The sequence below is a fragment of the Oryzias melastigma genome, linkage group LG3 (assembly GCF_002922805.2).
Source record: "Oryzias melastigma strain HK-1 linkage group LG3, ASM292280v2, whole genome shotgun sequence".
Classification (NCBI taxonomy): domain Eukaryota; kingdom Metazoa; phylum Chordata; class Actinopteri; order Beloniformes; family Adrianichthyidae; genus Oryzias; species Oryzias melastigma.
Window position 1 is genome coordinate 18,042,395 of NC_050514.1, and position 19,326 is coordinate 18,061,720.

Genomic DNA, 19,326 nt, shown 5'->3' on the forward strand with positions numbered 1-19,326 from the left:
ACAATCGTTTTTTTATTTATTTTTTTAAACAAAAAGCAACCATCAGGAAATAAAAATGTTCTCCAAATTCTTGTCTATTTAAAGTGTATTTCAGAAGGTGATTCATTCCTACCAAAAGCAGTCATCAGTAAAGACTTCCCCCTTTGTTCTGAGTTTTATTTTGAGTTCTAGGTTCTTGTAAAGTTCCTGCTCGTTTTCTCCCCTCATGTCGGAGTCTCACATTGTTTTTTTTTAAATAGCTAATTATCCACAGCTGTCTTATTTCAGGTTAATCATCCTCGTTGTATTGGAGCGTCTGGTTTTCACTTCATCTTCATCAAATTAAAACTGTTATCATTTTTTCTTTTTTGCTTTCTCACATTTTGTTCATATTTAAGCTTATTTATTAAAGTTTTTAGACTTTGCTATCTCCTGGGTCCTACAACACCAGTTCCTGACACCATCATTATACAACTATTGCATTGATTTTAAAATGCTCATAATTAAGCATACAGTTATGAAAAAATACGATAAATACATGAGACTAAACACAGTACAATTAAAGGTGATGTTTGTGACTCAGTTTGTTTAGTTATATAATGAATGGTGTTTTTTTCTCCTGCATGTCATGACAACAAAAACAGCTTTAAATACATTTTTAAACCACATGTTTAAGTGTTGAAATAGGGTGTACTTTTTCTCTCACATTGCAAAGTTATATTTTGTCCATTTATAAAGAAGTATTTAAAGTAAAACATTACAAAAAAATGTTTGTTTAAACCATTAAAGTTATATGACTTTAACTCTTGAATGTTGAAAGTCAAAAGCTGACTAGATATCAAAATATTTAAATACTTACATTTTTATCTAAAAAAAATGCACAGATTATAGAACTATATATATATGAAAGTAGGGTGGATTATGAATCTGTTTTATGGTTGAAAGTAATTAGAATTTGTCCTTTTTTGAAGCAAAGAGATGGCGTATGGGGTTAGCAGGTTAATTGAAGAATAATACCCTTTAGAATGATGGATTTTGGTGACTCAAAATGTCAGAATCCATTAGAGGAAATTTAAAATTTCCAATTAGGCAAATGCATTAATACAGATTCTTTTTTCCCCACATTGGTTTCCCACTGACTCTTTCTCAAGTATCTCCAATAGGTTTGTACAGTTATGAAATCTGTGATTTTTTTTATACTTTTATCCAATCAGCTGTGCAGTCGTGATATTTTACAAATAAATAAAAATCACAAATTAAACAACCAAAATCGGATTATTTCCCCCCATAAAACTGCTTTACTCGTCTGACGTTTGATCCAAATGGTACGTTTATCATGAAACAGAAATATAGTTTGAATAAACATACTTACATGGTGATAGCTCAAATATATTTTGAAATATTCCCTATTACTAAAATCAGTTTATACATCATGTTTTCCCCTGCAGGGCACTGAAACATAAATAGTCCTGTTCTCTACAAATATAAGAGCGCTTTGATGAACAATATTGTATGTTTTGGCATAAAAAGGAAGGAAGCATTGGGTAAATAAATTCAGTATCTCTGTTTCTCTGTGAGGACTATCTTCAGCAGCTGCACATTAATGCCACTGTCAGCTGCTATATCACCAGTCAAAGTGACAAATGGCAGACAAGCGCCTCTTAAATATTCAGGGATGGTGGAGCAGTATGGGGGGGGGGGTATGATAGGAGCTTTTCCTGATTGGCGGAACTTGTAAAATTAGGCATCAGAAACATCCGGAATAAAAGTGGAAAAATATTTAGACTTTATATATTTCACATTTTTTTAATAATTGTTTGAAGAACAAGTGATTGCCTGATCGTGTCTCTGGACACCCTTCCCCCTTCATCTGCCCCATCATTCGGACAGCTGGGAACAGAATTCATCCGATTCGTTCTGCTGCTTTTCTTTCTCCAAACTGCCCCACCACCTCCACACCACCCTTCCCTAGTCCCCCTCACTGTCGTAATAGGATCTGCAGGAATCATTCAAAGGCTAGATATAATTTACTGCTTGCCGTGCACAATACCCCCTCCCTCTCACCCCTTTCTCAATTGCACAAGGTGCCCTGCGGATGAACTAATCATACTTGAAATATTATTTCTGCTTCTTATTCCTCCATTTTATGAACAGCTCCTTTTTTATGGTGCAATAGATTTAACCCCTGCCTGGTCACACTCGTGCTAGAATTTGCAGGTGGGAAGGCGACTGGTGTGGGCAGAAGTGCCTTTGTTTTTTTGTTTGTTTACTACTCACTGGGCACATTTTATCCCGCTTTTTTAATTTCAGAAATAAAACATTTTTTAGAGGTTTTGCTTTAAAAAAAAATAATCAAAAGAATTCACTGTGTGATGTTTAATCCTTTGCTCTTTTATTTGCAATCCACATTTTTACAGAAGTAGTTCTTTTTTTAAGACCCGCTTTGGCAGAAATTGTGTTTTTAACAAGTTCTTGTTGCGTTTTTCTCATGATGGAGGACATACATAAAGAAAATAAAGCTAACATTGCCTTTCTGAGTATTTCTTTATTCAATCATGATCAGGAGCAGTCAAAAAAAATCAACATCAACAATGCAAAGGTGAATTTCTAATGAACTACTGCACTTTGGAGAAACATTGTCCTAAAAAACAATTTATTTTTGCCTAAAAATGGCATCATCATAATTTAAGAGAAGACTTTTACAAGAGATCAAAAGATGATCGGAGGGGGACTTGAAATTACGTCGAGGACTAGAGCAGGTTGGAGATCTGATCTCCAGCTTTTCTTGATCTTTTCAGGTTGACTCCTCATTTGAAAAGTTGTAAAGGAAGATTTCAGTGGCATTGAAGTACAAACAGAGTCCAATGTTTCATTGTCCCTGGTGTGTCAGATAACAAGTAAGCTAATGGGCAGATTAAGGGATGAACAAAGATGACCTGATTTCACCTGAGATATGTTGGAGGACCGGTGATTGTGCAGATTGTTTGTGATTGCAGAATTTGAACAGCAGGGAGTGAGATATATACTTTTTGTGACGATGTGCGAGAACTGTTTCATGCTAACAGCTAAAAGGTGAATTTCCCTTCAACAGAACTGTTTTGTCTGGTATTACACCCCAAGTTTTTAAGCTTTCCTCAGTCATTTTCTCCTATCTCTCCCGGTTACTGTACCTGTACTGACCAGAAACGTCTTTTCAACATAAGGAAGTCGTATCTCCTGTAGTGGCGTTCTCTTCTTGTCTCTCCGTCTGCCTCTCATTTTCTTCTTCACTCTCTACTTCCTTTTGATGTAAAACAATCTAAAACACATGTATTTGTTTGTCCATTTAGAAGAGAAAAAGAGAGAAACAAGAACTGAGCATAAAAAGGCGGGACAGAAAGCAGCTATCAGCTCTTCACTTGTACTTAGGGAGCACATTTAGTTTCAATTGATTTCCAATGCTTTAGTCAATTTCCTGTCACTTTTCATTGTAAGTACTTGTGATCTTGTAGTCCGGTCAACAGACAGTTTACTAACAGATGGAGATTCCAGCTTTTTTTATTAATCTCCTAATTCTAGTGTATTTAAAAAAAGTCTTCCCATAAAAGCTTTTTTTCTTAAATTGCAACTTTTCCAGTGACTTTTTTTTGCACCTGCTTTAAAAGTTTGATATATATTTCATTTTTCTTTTTATGGTGTCCTCCATCAGAAAGTAGTGCCAGATGAGTGTTTGGTTTAGCACAACTCTAAAGAATTTCTCCCCCCTCCCTCCAGGACATCTGCTTGCAAGGCAGCCGAGGCCTTCTCACCTGTAAGTAATAAAAGACCAGCACTGGCTGAGAGAATACGAGAGGATTATTGTTCTGCAGTACGAGAAGAAAAGATTATAGTTGGAGAGAAGACAGTGGGGCGTACGGCTACACTTTCACCCTTTAACAATGAGACTAGAAAGGATCCCAAATTAAAACTGAATTAGGGGGGGAGAAAAAAGACCCCCAAGAAGGAAGGATTTATAATAAATAGAAATTTTTAAAAAGGTGTTGCTGCCTGCAGAAATGTCTTTTTCTCTGTACCAATTTTAGTTATATGAGGAGATACAAAGAACTATGGAATACTGCTGATGTCATGAATATGCATGTTTTTTATTTTTATTGAAAAAGATTTTTCTGTTTTCTTTTCTTCTATCTCAATTGGCTTTCACTACAATTGTGCAGAAAATTAGACTTTTTATCAACACTGATTTAACAAGGTGATGTTATAAATATATCCCTGTATTTATCTGTTTTATTTGTAAAGTTCAAGTTAAAGAAAATTGATTTTGAGAATTGTAAATAGGGAAGTAAATATGCAGTATTAATACATTTACGGTAAGTAACCTCGTGTGGTTTTATCCATCTTAGAAGTTTACTGTGTCACTCCACCGTTCACACAGTACGAGTGGGCCTGCTTTGCTTTATATATGTGCTTTTAAGTGAAAATTATATAGTGTCATTTAAAAACATGCTTAGGTTAAGTTCAATGTTCTAAAATTTGGTATAAATCACTTAATTTAATTTTCTTCTGCTTAAACTAATCTAATTGATTTTAAGTCCCAAACAAATAATATTTTAATCTACTGTAAAATTTTTCTGTGTTTTTTTTTTAATTATGATTATGAATGTTTGACAAATGTCGTAAAAACCTGTCATTTTCTAGGACATAGTTTCTGCAGAGCAGCAGTAGCTCATTAGAAATTCACTTTAAAGTTGTAGTCGTGACTGTTAGTGCAGAGAAACCCACAATTCTAAAGCTACATCATAAATTTGCTCCTTTTCAAGCTTCGTTATTTCACCTGGTCCTGATTCACAACAGTTTGAATGAAGAAATCCTCAGAAATTTCAATTTTAAGATTTCATGCAATGGATCTTTAAATAAATGAAGTTGTGTGTCATTCAATACAAACAATCTAAGTTAAGAAATTCCAGTGTAACAGAAGTAAGTACAACTTGATTTAAATTGAGTGAGTTCATTTAATCAGTAAAGTTTAATTTAATTCATACATATTTTTGAGTTAAAACCAAAACTAGACTACTAACTAAATTTACAAAAACACAAGTCATTAAAGAAGAAGTATCACACAGTAAAACTTTACTCTTTGATACTAAAATTGCTCTTCCAAGACGAGCAATAGATTGCTTCAAAATATTACCTTAGTTATCACCTTTTTCCTACTTAAGGTAGAGGATGAAATTGAAGAGAAAAAGCAGAAAACTATCCTTTTTAGCTCTGATGAAAGACACCACTATGATTTTTTTTTTTTTCACGGGTCACCTTTTATCTGGGACAACGGGAAATTGCAAAGTGTGTACTGGGTTTCAGACGGGTGATTATTTGGTCATATCCAGTCACCTATTTCCATTTGCAGGCCAACATCAAAGCAGATGAATAGAAGCATACAAAGACAACAGTGAGTGTTCCTCACCCTTGCTGCACGACCAAACAAAGATCCTGCAGAGTACACTGGCCTACAGCTCGCAGCCCAAACCGCACAATCCACACACAAACCAATCCAAACAGAGGAGACGTAGTCAGGGATCCAACAGTTCCCCTTCCTCATTTCTCTCCCTCATGTTGACTGGAATGACATTAGATGCCAGCTCTTGTTTGTGCTGTAATGACAAGTAGGAAGGGACTGCTGTCTCCATGGCAACAGCTAAGGCTCAATACATCATACCTCATTACAGTAGTCAAGTGGGGACGTTTGGACAAAAATTAATATATCAAGGAAAGGAAAGAGAGAGCGAGTGCACTGTGGGAAGATTGCCCGCCGTTTGTTATGTGAGTTTGATAACTGCAGCATTTAAATGATGCCCTTATTACTTTCACGCAGCAGTACGGGCCAAGAGTTTGGAGAGGCTTTCCAGTGACCTTGGCTTGAGTTTGCGGGAGTGTCATGTCCCTTCAAGGGAGGCAGTGATATGAACCCAGACTAACGGACAGAGGCGAAGCAGAGAAATAACCCCGTCTGCACTCTTGTGAGTGGGTTTGTGCGGGGGGTGGGGTGGTCTTTGAGGCAGCGTGTTGCAGATTAATTGGCTATGATTCACAAATAGAAGAACTTTAGTGCAACAAACTGCTTAAGCGATACAGTAAACTGTGGGTGGTGTAACTAGCTAGCAGGAAAGAGCAGGAGGACGAACATGATCCTACAGAGGGGCACCTCTCAACCCAAATTTTCCTCTTAAAAAATATATATAATTTAACTCTGTAAATGTTATTCTGACGGATCAAATGAGGTGCAAAGGATGTGCGGGGCCAAGATTGGGAGTCAGTGTCATGTCATTAGCATTTTATTAGGACTTTTCTGCCTATTGTAAATCCAGGTGTTGTTAAATAATCTCATGTTAAAATGATACCTTTTGAATTTACACTTTAAAAAGTGATAACTACATTCTGCCTTTCAGCTCATTAACCACGTAACATGTACTGACCTCACACAAAGCGGAAAAGTGAAACAGGCTTAGAGAAGAATGAAATTGTTGGTGTTAAATCGCATGTTGCTAACTTTCTTGCTAATTATAAAGCAGACTTAAACTTTGATGGTTAATCCAACAGTTCATTTCTATAAAAAGAGAATCATTTCATCTTTTCGATTTAAGCATATTTAAGCATAAGCTGAAAATGTAGAGAAAATGTGGGGAATTGAAGGAGCTAGCTGCGACTGGCTGAGTTTCAGCAGTAATGTGCCCTCCCTCTCACTGAGCGGAGCTCTCAGACTGACTGAGGATGGTCTCAGACATCCACAGCACACCTGGAATCCATTATGTCTCCATTTCACAGGCTTACAACCCCTAACTGGGCAGCCTGGGAATGGGCCTGGCTCTTTCATCTTCCCATCATTATTGCAGCCGGCCCAGGGTCAGGGCTCAATCTGACAAGCATTCCAGCTGCAGTACACTACAACTGATTTTGTTTAAAGCTCTTAAAAGACAAAGGCACGGCGGTATTAATAGGAGCAAGTCTCGAAGCAATTACCGCATTAAAAATCCTTCACAAAGTTGACATTCTCTCCAGAACTTGGCGAAATATGAAGCTGCATCTCAAAGCTGTGCCCCACGCTTCCCCCGGCAACATCACCCGTGCTGAAACACAGCCTTCCTTTGTGGCACAAGTCCTCTCGTCTCAACGGGACAGGCGAGGAGACACAATACTTTCATTGTTTGCTGACAAACATGTGAAGTTTGCAGATGTTTTTTTTTTCTAAACTTGTATTCGAAAATGGTGTTTACAAGTGTGCGGTGAAATCATGCTGTGTGTTGGGTTTACCCTGATGTTTTATTACTCTTAAAACCTGTTCACAGGGGACATTTGAAGGCAGATCAAGAGGAAGCCAAATTCCTTCCCTTCAGCTTTTTAACTGTTGAAGGGATTTTACAGACCCCTTCAGACTGTGAAATACATTTATGGAGAGATGATACACCACCTGATGGTTCACGACTGACATGGTTTGCCCATTACAATTTTGCATATGAGAACAAAATGAGGTGTGATAATTGATCTCTCATGTACTTCAGCTTACTCTCTCACGACACTATCAGCACAGCCTTATTTCAAGGCAAAACACTCCTGGGCAGAGCTCACTTGAAGCTTTTATAACGCATCATCACTTTGAGGTTACAGAAATGACACTACGAGAAGTACTTTGAAGTGAAGTAAAATTATCCCTCATTTCTGCCCCCACAAATGATTTATTAAGGGGTAAAAAAGGGAGCGAGGGGGTGTGTGCAAAGGATAGATGAAGGATATAGAAGGACAAATGCATTCCCAGCACATATTCTCTTCATTATATGTAGGGGGGAAGGCGATCATTCAATTACTGACTGCCTTCACAGGCTAATATTCCTGCCTGTCAGGCCTCATTCTGGCTCAGTTTTGGTCAGAGTTCTTCTGATGGCCTTTATTTACCTTTAAGCAGAACCAGAAGGTGCGATGGAAATGGCGACACCTGATCATGTGTTTAGGAGAAAAGAAAGCTTTGGCGAGGTTGTGATCTGCCAAACTGGCTTCCACACTTTTGTCAGCGTGAATCAGATCTTGTTGGTTAGCAATAGAATGCTTCAACTGTTAAACCTGTTGGATAACAAATTGTTTATAGTGTTTCTCTTCCGTCTATACAATGGTCATCTTTTGACTGCTCTGAATTTGTCGCTAAAGTGATTCAGTATTACATTTTATGCAGAAGAAATGCCCTTCCTGAAAAATCGTTACTCTTCTAAATTCCCACTTAAATCATCTTTTGATCAATTGCTAAAGCATTCCCAGTGGTCTTTTTATTGGGATTATGTTGGTTTGAAGCAACAAAAATGGCAAGCAATATTCTGTCCAGCTGTCCAGTTTTCTTCCAGATTCCAGCTCAGACGAGGAAAAGAAAGACCTTCATGGATCTATTTGTCTGCAAGTGAATGTATCAGAATGGAGCAGAGCAGGGAAATTGTGGTTTGCCGTGGTAACTTGTATGTCACACAACCTTTTCCAATGTGTCTGCTTTTCATTCACAATGATTTGAAAAAAGAAATACTCAGAAATTTTAATTTTAGATTAATTTTCTATATATGCATGTTCTCCATTTCGAGAAAAAATGCCACAAAACCGGCAGATTTCTTGGTACAGACACTGCTTAACCTTCCCAGTTCAGAAGTGTTGGTATCTTATCTGTGTGTGATTAAAAAAATAATAAGTTCTGTAGAATCAAAGAGATGAGGGCATAATTTCATTAAATAAAATCCACATTTAAACTGTTTGAGCCATTACAATTTTTTTTGATCCTTCACAAAAGGTTTACCTTTGGTTTCCCTCATATTAAATTAGTTTGGTTTCCCTTTAAATCTGAATCATTACTTCACCCAGACACTGATAGAAACGAATGTAGTAAGTTTAATCAATTGCAGTCAGTTTTTTTTTTTTTTTTTTGATTATTTCTGTTATTTCACAAAGTGTAATGCATGGATGTGCACATTTGTTCAGTTCCATGGCTTTTTTCTTGTTTGTTTGTTTTTTTGTAAAGGTGGTATTTCCATTTATCACATTTGCTGTGAACACATGTCAAGTAGCTTAAATGTCAATGCACTCCATAGCACTTTACATCTAATTCTACAAATAGAATTTAAATATGCAAGTGAGGGAAAATGCAAATAAAGCTTTCAGATGGAGTCTTTCAGAGACAGGATTCGCTTAAAGATCCTTAAAAAATAATAATAATAAAAAAATTCTGAGTCCATATTTAAATTTTTTTTTGCATGTTTTAAGTTTAAATGTATTTCAAATTTAATATGTAGGGTTCTTAGTGAATGTAAAAACTAAGATTAATTTGTTGAAAAATTGAATTTAAAATTTGACTCTCCCTCTTTAGCGTATACCCATTACTCTAAGATGTTAATGAGTCATTTTACTTTTTCTCCTGTCATCTGATTTTCTCTTTCTTATCTCTAAACCCCAACTGGTCAAATCAAGTATGTCCTCCTTACCTCATTTTCTGCTTTTTAAACTGAATTAAACCTAGAACTGCTAAATGTTGCAGTTCCTCAATAGGCCTCTGGGGGCTGGTTTCAGAAGGAATCCTGTTTCCATTGTTTTCAGAGCTAAAGTCCAACTTTAAACCAAAAGTTACAGCCTGATGTCAAACACTTTTTGATGTCTATGCTTTTGTTTTCGTAAATAATAAGTCTGTGTTTAGGGGGAGGGGGTTAGAACTCAACGATTCTTATTAGTAAAGCAGCTACTTTATTGAGCTTTTTTTTTTAAATTCAAATGGTTGGAGTAAACTTTTTTCAATACAAACATTCCAAAGTAAATAATAGGAGACTGACAGTCTGGTGCATATATATCTATATTGTAACAGATCTTTTTTTTAGCTGGAGGTTTCTTTCTGTTCAAGAGGAATCACTCCTCAAAGCTATCACACGGAGCATGTTATTTGTGAGAAGATGTGCAGCAAACTTTTCCAATTCCATGCAAAATTACTGAAAATAAATAGTAAAAGAGTTTGGTCCAAACTGGACTTTATTAGTCTAAACTTAATTTGAACTATATAAATATGTCAGATGGTTTGATTTTCTTGCTTTGTTTTGAATTTTTTTGCTAGTTTGTATTTAGTTGTAAAGTGGAGCTTACTAAATAAAAGACAAAGAAGAGAAAATTATGAACAGACGAAGCCCTTCTTGGGAAATGAAAGTGAACCTTCTGAAGAACCTCTGGGAAGCACTACAAGGATTACACCATCACGTTTGGAGTCTTAATAATTTGGCACTTTCTGTCTTACTTTTGTGGATAATAAATGTTTTTGTCACTAAAGATCACTTCTTCCTATCTTGTACACTAGAAGCACATCTGCTGAAACTCTTTTTTCCAGAGGCCATCATTCTGCCTCTAAAAGCACTGCAGTTTTAAAATGACTTCTCTGTGACAGCATCCTAGCCCGAGAGCTATAGCTCCTTTGACCCGATGTTGTGCGTTTTGGTCTGATTTGCATTGTCATCTGGGGGAACACATTTGTTGTGGTACCGGATCATGTCAGATTACCTTAACTCATCCAAACAGTCGTATAAATGTTATTACATAGTAACTTTTTCAAGCTATTCAAGTGACAGCAAGTGGAAACAGATGTGTCTGACTATATTATGTTTCCAGTAGGCTTACTGCAGCTTTTCCAATACTGTACAAAGTTGATGAATTAAGCATTAGGCTTTCAGGACCTGTAAGCTGCATGTTTGTCTAAAATGAGTGAGTCAGTGAGGTGCATTGAGAGTCATAATTAAAAATGGCGCCAAAGATTGGCACGGTGGCCGTGTACCTTTAGGCCAGGGCACATTGGGTTTTGGTTGCTCCCATAGCCCACGGCTGTCCTTTAGACTCAGGCGCTAACCCAATTTCACACTTTGTGACTGGGCCGGGCCTGCTTCACTGCAGCTTCTGAGTGAGAGTGCCATCTGGTCCAGACCTGTGAAGGAAACGGCCTTGCCTTTCACGCTGATTGGATTAGAATGCTTTTAATTCATTCGGGATGTGCACTTGCGTGTTAATTAGCTCAACGTGGCCAATGAATCATGCCTGTTGCTGCTCGCCACAGGATGTTCTGTACTCCAGATTTAGTTTGGAAGTTTGATACAAGAGAAAGCGCAACGTACAACTATCTGGTTCATCGCATCAGGAGTTAAGCTATCAAAACGGGCATAAAAACATTTGAGAAATAGTTTTGCAATCCCGCTCAAACGCATACAGTCGTTTAAAATCATTAGTATTAAAATATGTCGTTTCAAAGCTAAGTCCCTGAGCTTCTAAGTATATTAGCAGCACATTCAAATTAATAGCAAGTTCACAGTTGTTGCTTAACATGTAATAATTAAACTGGCACACTAACAACCTTCACCGCTGGTGTTAATGTAACACATGAGCAGGAAGAACTTCAGGTGATGAAGGAAGCTGACGAGGTCACTTTTTATTAATTAGAAAAAAAAAACAAAAAACTAAGATCTATTATTATTTAACAACACTTGCAGTGCTGTTAACAGCCAGTGCTGTTAATTGTTGTTGACACATTGGGACTGCAACAGGTCAACTGAGGCTCTTTCTTCTCTGTCAGCCAGTTGTCTACTAAAATTTTAATAAATTAAGGATTTTGTGACGTTATATGTGAATAAAATTCTAAATTTGTTGCAGAAAGTATCACATAAGTCGAAGAAAAAAGCTTTTTTAAATTAATAGCACTCTCACTTTTTTGTTTCACATGTCACTTACCTTAATCTTCACTATTTTCCCAATGGATCTAGAATAAAGTAAATGAAATACCAAATATAGCTTTCTGTAGTGAAGAAATTAAACTAGTTTTAGGTCTAATGTGATACTAGGACATAAAGAAGTGATTGTTGGTCAAAAAGACCTGACAGGTTTGACTGATGACACCTCCAGAAATACAGCTGATAACATGTTAAAGGAGTCATGTAACACTTTTTTTTAGAAACTATTAAGTTTAAAACTAAGATCCATACTGAATCATCCATAAAAAAACACCTAAATGAATATTTATAATTGAAAGGCAAAATTAATGTAATTTCTGCAGATTTTTTTTTTTTAAGATCACTGAACAATGCCCAACTCGTTGCCACGGTGATATATTAATTATCTTCATCTCTACCTGCTTAATCCTGCATGTTTCATGGATTGTGATGAGAAAACAGAGTCCCTGAATAAAAATCTTCAGAACAGAAAGAACATGCAAAGTCTACACAGAAAGCCTCCCACACTTATTAAATCTGTGATTCTCCTTTTAATAATGACCCCACTGACCACCATGCAGGTTATTAATCTTACTTGCAGAATGCATTTTCCTTTATGCTTTCCCATTGTCCCTCGTATGTGCTATGTCCTTTAGCAGCCACCATACCTGTTTCAAGACGATAGCTCAAGAAGGGGAATTTCTTCTTAAATTATTGAACTTTCAGAGCAAAACGTACGTCTTAAAATTACTTGGTGACGTAAAGAAATAATCTGCAGTGCACATTTACTGTTGTGTGAACAAATGAGAACAAAGAATAAAATCATAACTAAACATGTTCCTGGAGTATAAAAAAATGTCCAAACCTGTAGAAGAGAAAGCTGTTTGAGCTCTTATGTCATCGTGAATAGGTTTGACTCTGTTTAAAAAAAAAAATCTCAAGCATCACAACAGTCAAGAAGTAGTCCAAACCAGTGCAGCGTATGCTCATACTTTTTTTAATGTATCACAATGAGCAAGAAACATACTTGATGAAATATTTTCAAAGGAGTATATTCAATTACCATCTACAATCAACTTAACTAGGACAACAAGGTTTTTGTGACAAAAGTTTCTTTAAAAGTCTGAAGTTCCATGTGGTTGTATGTATGTTAGTTTCCATGTAATTTGGTACAGTTTGGAAATCTTCATATAATTACAGTAACAAAAAAGCTAACAAGACTACAGTATAGAAAAGACATCAAGAACAACATTTTTGGTTTAACTTGCTCTTTTTTGTACATTGCAAGGCTGTTTTTTCTACCCTCAGATGGGCTGCCTGGAGCCACAGAGCCATGCTTATGAGGCTCAAAGGAGTAATTCAAGAAAACAAAAACCATAGCATAAAAATAAAACCTTGTGGCACCAGAAGTCACAAAAGGAACAGAGTGCTCCAAGTAACAGTTCATCTTTGAAGTTGGAGCAAATGTTTGTTTGGTTGTTAGTTTGGTTGGTAATTTTGGTTAATACGCTTTTTTTTTAGAGTGACTGCCTCCTAAAGAACAACAGCAATGAGAATCCATCCTTTCTCCATGTTATTAATCTCTATCTAGATCATGTGGCCAACACAGAGAAAGGTGAGCTGCTATTTGACTGGAGAAATACACTTGTTAACCAAAGAGAAGCTTAAGGAAATGAAGTGGTAACAACATGAAAAGAAAGAAATGAAGCACACATCTCTGTCCATCCGGTCCTCAAATTTGGAAAATGTCCATCAAAGAAAAGACGCTAAGGCAGAGCTGGAGAAAAAAAAAAAAAAAACATATAGGAGAAAGAGGCAGCTGGAGCCACTTAAGTTCCGTTTTCTCTAACAACTTTCCTCTGCTTGTCACACATGTCCATTGGTTCCAGAGTCCATTTCCATTATGGAGTTGTCAGTTATTATATAAGGAGGTGGGTTTTAAAGCTGTTTTGAGCCTGCTCCCGGCACCCGTGCCGTTTTGGTGTGCCCACAGCCTGTGGCATTCTCCTCACAAAATCTCAAAGCTTTCCAGAGTTTTTTTTTTTTTTCTTTTTTAAAATTATTTTCATTCTTTCCTCATATCAATGACACATACATACACACACAAAACAAATAAAAAAAAGATGTCTTGCTTTTAAATATATCTATAATTGTGTACAGGTATGCGTTCGTCTCACAGTGGGCAGAAGATGACCTTTACAGCAACACTTGTCATTTACACTCCCTCTTCTAAATGTCTAATAAAGTCAAGTATCCCAATGTAAAACGGGGGATGTAAACATCCACAAAACCACCGTATGCCACATTTAAATTCATCAATTTATGTGGGGCATAAATCTTTGTCTTTTTGTGTAAAGCTTAAGTCGCGTTCACATCTTTAGATTCTAAACTGCTCAGCGCTCAAGGGTCATTATTTTCATTAGGGATAATTAATTTCATGTTTTTCATAAAGTTAACCCAGTTTTGTGGGTAACAAAAATGAATTGATGCTGGCTCTGATTAAACATAAGACAGAAAATCTGGGTAAACAACATAATAATAATAATTAAAAATAACCCTCTTTTCTTTTTGCTCTTGAGTTGGAGCTTGAACAAATTAAATTAAAGCTAGTGTCAATTTATGATTTTAAAAACATACAAAAGGCTTTAATGCAAAGAAGCAACACAGGTTCAACGTTAGTTGACGACTGAGAAAATGCAATAAAAAAAGAGAAATCATAACTTTATAATTCCATAAACTAAAAAGTACACAGGCAGTATTTAGGGGACTTGTACATCAGAATTACTAAGATGCAGACAAGATCTACTGACTTTTAAGAGTAAATTTTGGATTTAACACCAAATCACACTTTCCTATAAGAAGTAACATGTTTATATTTTTGGACAGTTTGTGCCTCATAATTATTAGGGCAAATATATTTACTACATCGGGATTAAACGATTTTTTTTTTCTTTACAAATTTAAAGATTTCTTGATTTTGATTAGGGAGAGAACATTTTCATGGCAGCATGATGAAGTAGAAGACTTCTTTGGATACGAAAGCATGCTGTTGGAAACAAGAGACATCTTTTAAACCAAGAAAAAAAATGCTTTTCTTTAATAAATAATGCTTTGGAATGAAGATAACAATGAAAAAAACTAGTCATCTACATGTGGAAGCGGCACCCTGCAGACACATGTGACAAGTCACTGGCAGACCTCCCAGTAAAGGGCATGACACCACCTCAGCAAAACAACCATTTATTCTCTCTGAGACTATTTGTTGGTTAACTGGCATAAACGTCACCAAACCCATGAGATGTGTCAGTACCAGATGTATTATATACATTTTTTGGTAACAACTGTTACTTGCTTAACAAGTGAGCAACAACCTTGACTGGATGGAGGGATTTTTAGCAAAGCTCAAAGCCAGAACAAAATGACATATAGAGGTCACTTTGTTCAGCAAACGATGCAAAAAAAAAAATATTACACAACAGTTTACAGTCACCTAAAATAATAAGAAAATAATAGATTGTGACAATTAAAAGCAGTCAAATAAAATCAGTCCTTGCTTAAGAAAAAATTCATAGTGATATTTGGAATGCAGTTATTTTTTTTTTTTTTACAAATATTATAGATCATTGGCTTTAAACATTGGTCTGTTCAAAAGAAAATCAGCAAAATGTCCTTTGGAACATATATTCACAGTCTTCAAAGTTCCGTTTTTGCAACAAGAAAAAAAAGGTGTTGCAGAGGCAAGAAATTGGTTTATTGTTTGTTTTAGTTAAAGCTTAGCCAAAAGCAAAATGAGCATGCAACTATGTTTCCTTTTTTATTTTTAATTCTACATTAGCAGCAAAATGTATGTCCTTGAAGACCAGACCTTATACATTTTCTTAAAAAAAAATGATGGACACTAAAGTGTGACAAAAGTCAAACAAAGATTAATAACCTCTATTTTACAAACTGCAATGGCTCTGTAACGGTGCTACTCCACAATGCAAGGACAAGGGCCCTTTTTGGTTTTTGGTTTACGTAAAAAAGCCACCTGTTTGCTTGCAAAGAAGCAGAAACGGCAACTCTAATGCGTTCTTTCTCTTTAACAACTTTGTTTCCTTTCGTCTAAAAACAGCAACAAATTCTCAAGTATAAAGAAGCCTCTTTTCTCATCTTTATGCACCAATGGTGAAAGTGTTTAGTCTTTGGATTTTCTTTTGTCTTAAAGCGTGAGAATTATTATTAGTATTCTTTTTCATTTTCATGTATGACAAAAAAAGGTCAAAATGAAAATAAAGATTGTACGCTTCCTGCATGAAAGAGACCTGCTTGTGTTTTACACAGGTCTCCAAACACAGGAGAGCTGAGAAAAATAAGTGCGTGAAGAGAAACAAAAAGAGTGACGACAAAATAGAGTCAGATAGATATAAGTGCACAAAGGTAACAAAAAAATTTAAATAAAGTCAAACTCTCAATATTTCACCCAGGAACTTTTTGTTTTGGCTTGACCTAAACAAAAATAAAATAATATCAGCCATACCAAAAGTTTTAAATAATTCTTTTAAAGAATTAATTAGGAGGTGGAACTGGGTGAATATTTTCACAAATTTACGAATAAGACAGAAATAAAGTAGATAAATTACCGCTTCATAATCAAGACTGTCGGAATGACCAAGACAACATCAAATGAAGTGTCATAGAACTGGACAATACAAAAGCTAAATGTACACTTTTTTGCCATCCTACATACTGCTTAAATTCATTTCCAATGTAACAACCTACTTAACATCAAAAATGCTCATATCTATTATAAATACAGAGGGCAGATTTTTTTTTTTCATATCAAAATCTTGTGAATCGCCTGTTGTCAGTCTGCAATGCTCTCCCTTGTCTGGATATAACCGGGAACCAGATCTTTATTTCCCCACGAGAAAAATGTTTTTAGTGCTAAAACCAGCAAATTGTTCACCCTTTTGAATGCCCAGTAACATAGCCTTTTTAAAATTGAATTGAACTTTAAAGCTTTCTGTTATTAAATCAAGTCAAAAAGATTTGCAAAAAAAAAATTTGAAAACAAAACGTGAATTTCTGTAAAAGAAAAATGTCTGCGAGCTGTTGACCTGAGAATTAAATAGACATTACATTATTCTTCTACCTTTGCAAGCCATTGGTATCTGAATGCTTAAATAGCAAGAAAATTGATAGACTATTCTCCCATACAGTACATACTGGCTTTTAGTGACTGTGCTATTAAGTAGAAATTATTAGGAAACAAAGGGACAGCTTGTTGACTCACATTTTTTCAAAATGTTTTTTGAGCCATTTTTCAGCTTTGAGGCAGTCCATTCCCATACAGTACATCAATCCTCCACCAGTTTGACCTTGTCTGTTCTTACATATTAGTATACATGTCTCTCAGTTGAATAAAAACAGAACAAAACAGAACAAAAACCAAATGAAAACCAGCATGTTGATATGGGAAAACAATCCACTAACATTAAAATTTTTGGTTACAAGCTTTGGAATTGCAGTTAGTCTTTACACATCTTTTTTTTCTGAAATTGGTTTGTATACTTTTAATGTACTTTTAACATTGCTGCTTTTTATGTTTTTTTCTCCATTTGTCATTTTTTTTGTCATTTTATAGTGTTTTTTAAATATTGTTCATCATTGAAAGCTCTTTTACAATCTGATGGAGTCTGTTCCTACACTAGCAAGGTTACTACTACAACTGTTACTGTCTTTGACAAAACCAGGCTGTTGTGGCTCCTCTGCCGTCATGCCCAGCCTGTCTGCTGACTTCTGACTGCAGTCAGAGTCAGACTCGTCGGTAAAGTTGTCTGTTGGTATCGAGGTCTGAACTCCTGAGGTGCTCAATGAACTTGAGGTAACCGTTGAAGGTGAGGACACTGGCGGAAAAGAGAAGGACAAAGGGCTAGCGTTGGACTTCCCAGCTAGAGCTCTGGAGAAAGAGGCCTGGGACCAGGATTTACCAGCAGCTGTGGTGCTGAGCGGGGCCGTAGAGGAACACAGGGACGAGGAAACAGCAGAGGATGGCATGGTGGCGGATGTTGGCAGGGAGGGAGGGCTGCTGATGGGATGAGTGGCAGACTGCGAGGTAGATGTGGTGTTAGGATTGGGGAAGCAGGCTGAAGAGTGAGGTAATAAACTTGTAGCGTGCTCTTTGGCATTTCTGACTGATCTTTTGATTGTTCTGTGTTTGTGCAATGCCGATTCCAGGTGTTGACTGAGTGCTTTCTCCCCATCCAACGTAGTGTCACAAGCCAAGCAGTCATACAGACTTCCAGCCCCAACACCTACACCACTGGGGACACGCAGCAACATCTCTTGCAGGTTTGCCACAGACTGACCAAAGAAACAGTTAGATTTGACATGGGTAACAGCCGCCTCTTCCTTGGTGAAAACAGCTTGACACTTGCGGCATGCCAGTTTATACTGCACCTTTGGGACAATGTACTGGTCTAGATGGTAGTCCAAAGTTTTGCCATCCATCTCACTCTGATCAGAGGGTAACTTTTTATGGGAGGTGGTGGAGGAAGTTGAGGAGGAAGATGTGGAGGTTTCACTTTCTGGGTTGCCCTTTTGCTCCTCTTTTTTAACTGAATCTTTGGCAGAATCTTTACGATCCCCCGAGGTTTGAGGGGGAACTAGAGTTTGGCCCGTCTTGGGTTGCTGGATCTGCTGAAGCTGCCGTTGTTGCTGCTGTAGTGCCTCCTGTAAGCTTTGCTGATATTGCTGGTAATGCTGCAGTAAAGATCCTGGGGAAAGGCCCATCAGTGCTTGTGACAATGCTGGGTTGTAAGGAAAGAGACTTTCCATACCATACATCGGCTGCAGATAGCCCCCTTGGAGAGCTCCGGGAATTTGTGGGGTGTAGTAAGGTGAAAAGCCAGGCATGAAGTAGGGTAAAAACTGGTTTGTAAGGATAGCTGTAGGATCTGATGCTAAAGCAGCCTGAAGAGCCTGAAGCTGGGCAGGGTCAACCACATACTCCATGCCCGGTGTGGGCATAGAAGTGGCAGGAACAGCTGTGTCTGGTTTCTCCTTTTTGGCACTGGCAGCAGAAGTGGAGGGGGCAGGAGTGCTTCCAGCTGAGCTTGGTGTTGAGGGCTTCTCTGGCTTTTCCTTACCCTTCTCCTTTTCTACCCCTCTCTCTGGCTCACGTTCTTTGGGGGGCTCAGACCGCAAGCCAGATGAAGTGGTTGAGGAAGTGGAGTTGGATGTGGGAGTTGGACTTGAGTGCGAAGCAGATGAGTTGGTCGGGGCTGGGCTGGATGCTGCAAGAGATGATGAAGGTGGAGGCTTGTTGGGCAATCCAGACGTGGGCAGACTTGGTGAGGGAACACTGGCACCAGGCAGGTTCAGGAGGTTTGGAGGTTTGGGGGGAGTTAAAGCTGGAATTTTTACAAATAAACACAAAAAATTAAAGCTATAAACAAGTTGAAAGTTTAGTCATGTGAGCATTAATTAAATAAACACAAATAATTTAACCTACTGCAAATGCATGTGTTTTTCATTTTCAAATATGAAAGTTACTACAACATCTCTATTTTAATTAAACAGTGATTATTAAAAAACAGCATAAAGATAAACATAATTTTACAACTTTAAGCTTAGC

The 19,326-nt window shown here is 37.0% G+C and overlaps 1 protein-coding gene across 4 annotated transcripts in view; it reads right to left on the reverse strand.

Moving 5' to 3' along the window:
• Positions 1 to 12,053: 12,053 nt before the first annotated feature.
• Positions 12,054 to 19,326, reverse strand: part of zfhx3 (zinc finger homeobox 3) — a 172,816-nt gene continuing 165,543 nt past the window's right edge. For all 4 annotated transcript variants that reach the window (XM_024294816.2, XM_036210299.1, XM_024294815.2 and 1 more), the window contains one exon: positions 12,054 to 19,102. In XM_024294816.2, coding sequence (XP_024150584.1) covers positions 17,370 to 19,102 — 1,733 coding nt within the window. In that variant the 3' untranslated portion in view covers positions 12,054 to 17,369. The remainder of the gene's footprint in view (positions 19,103 to 19,326) is intronic.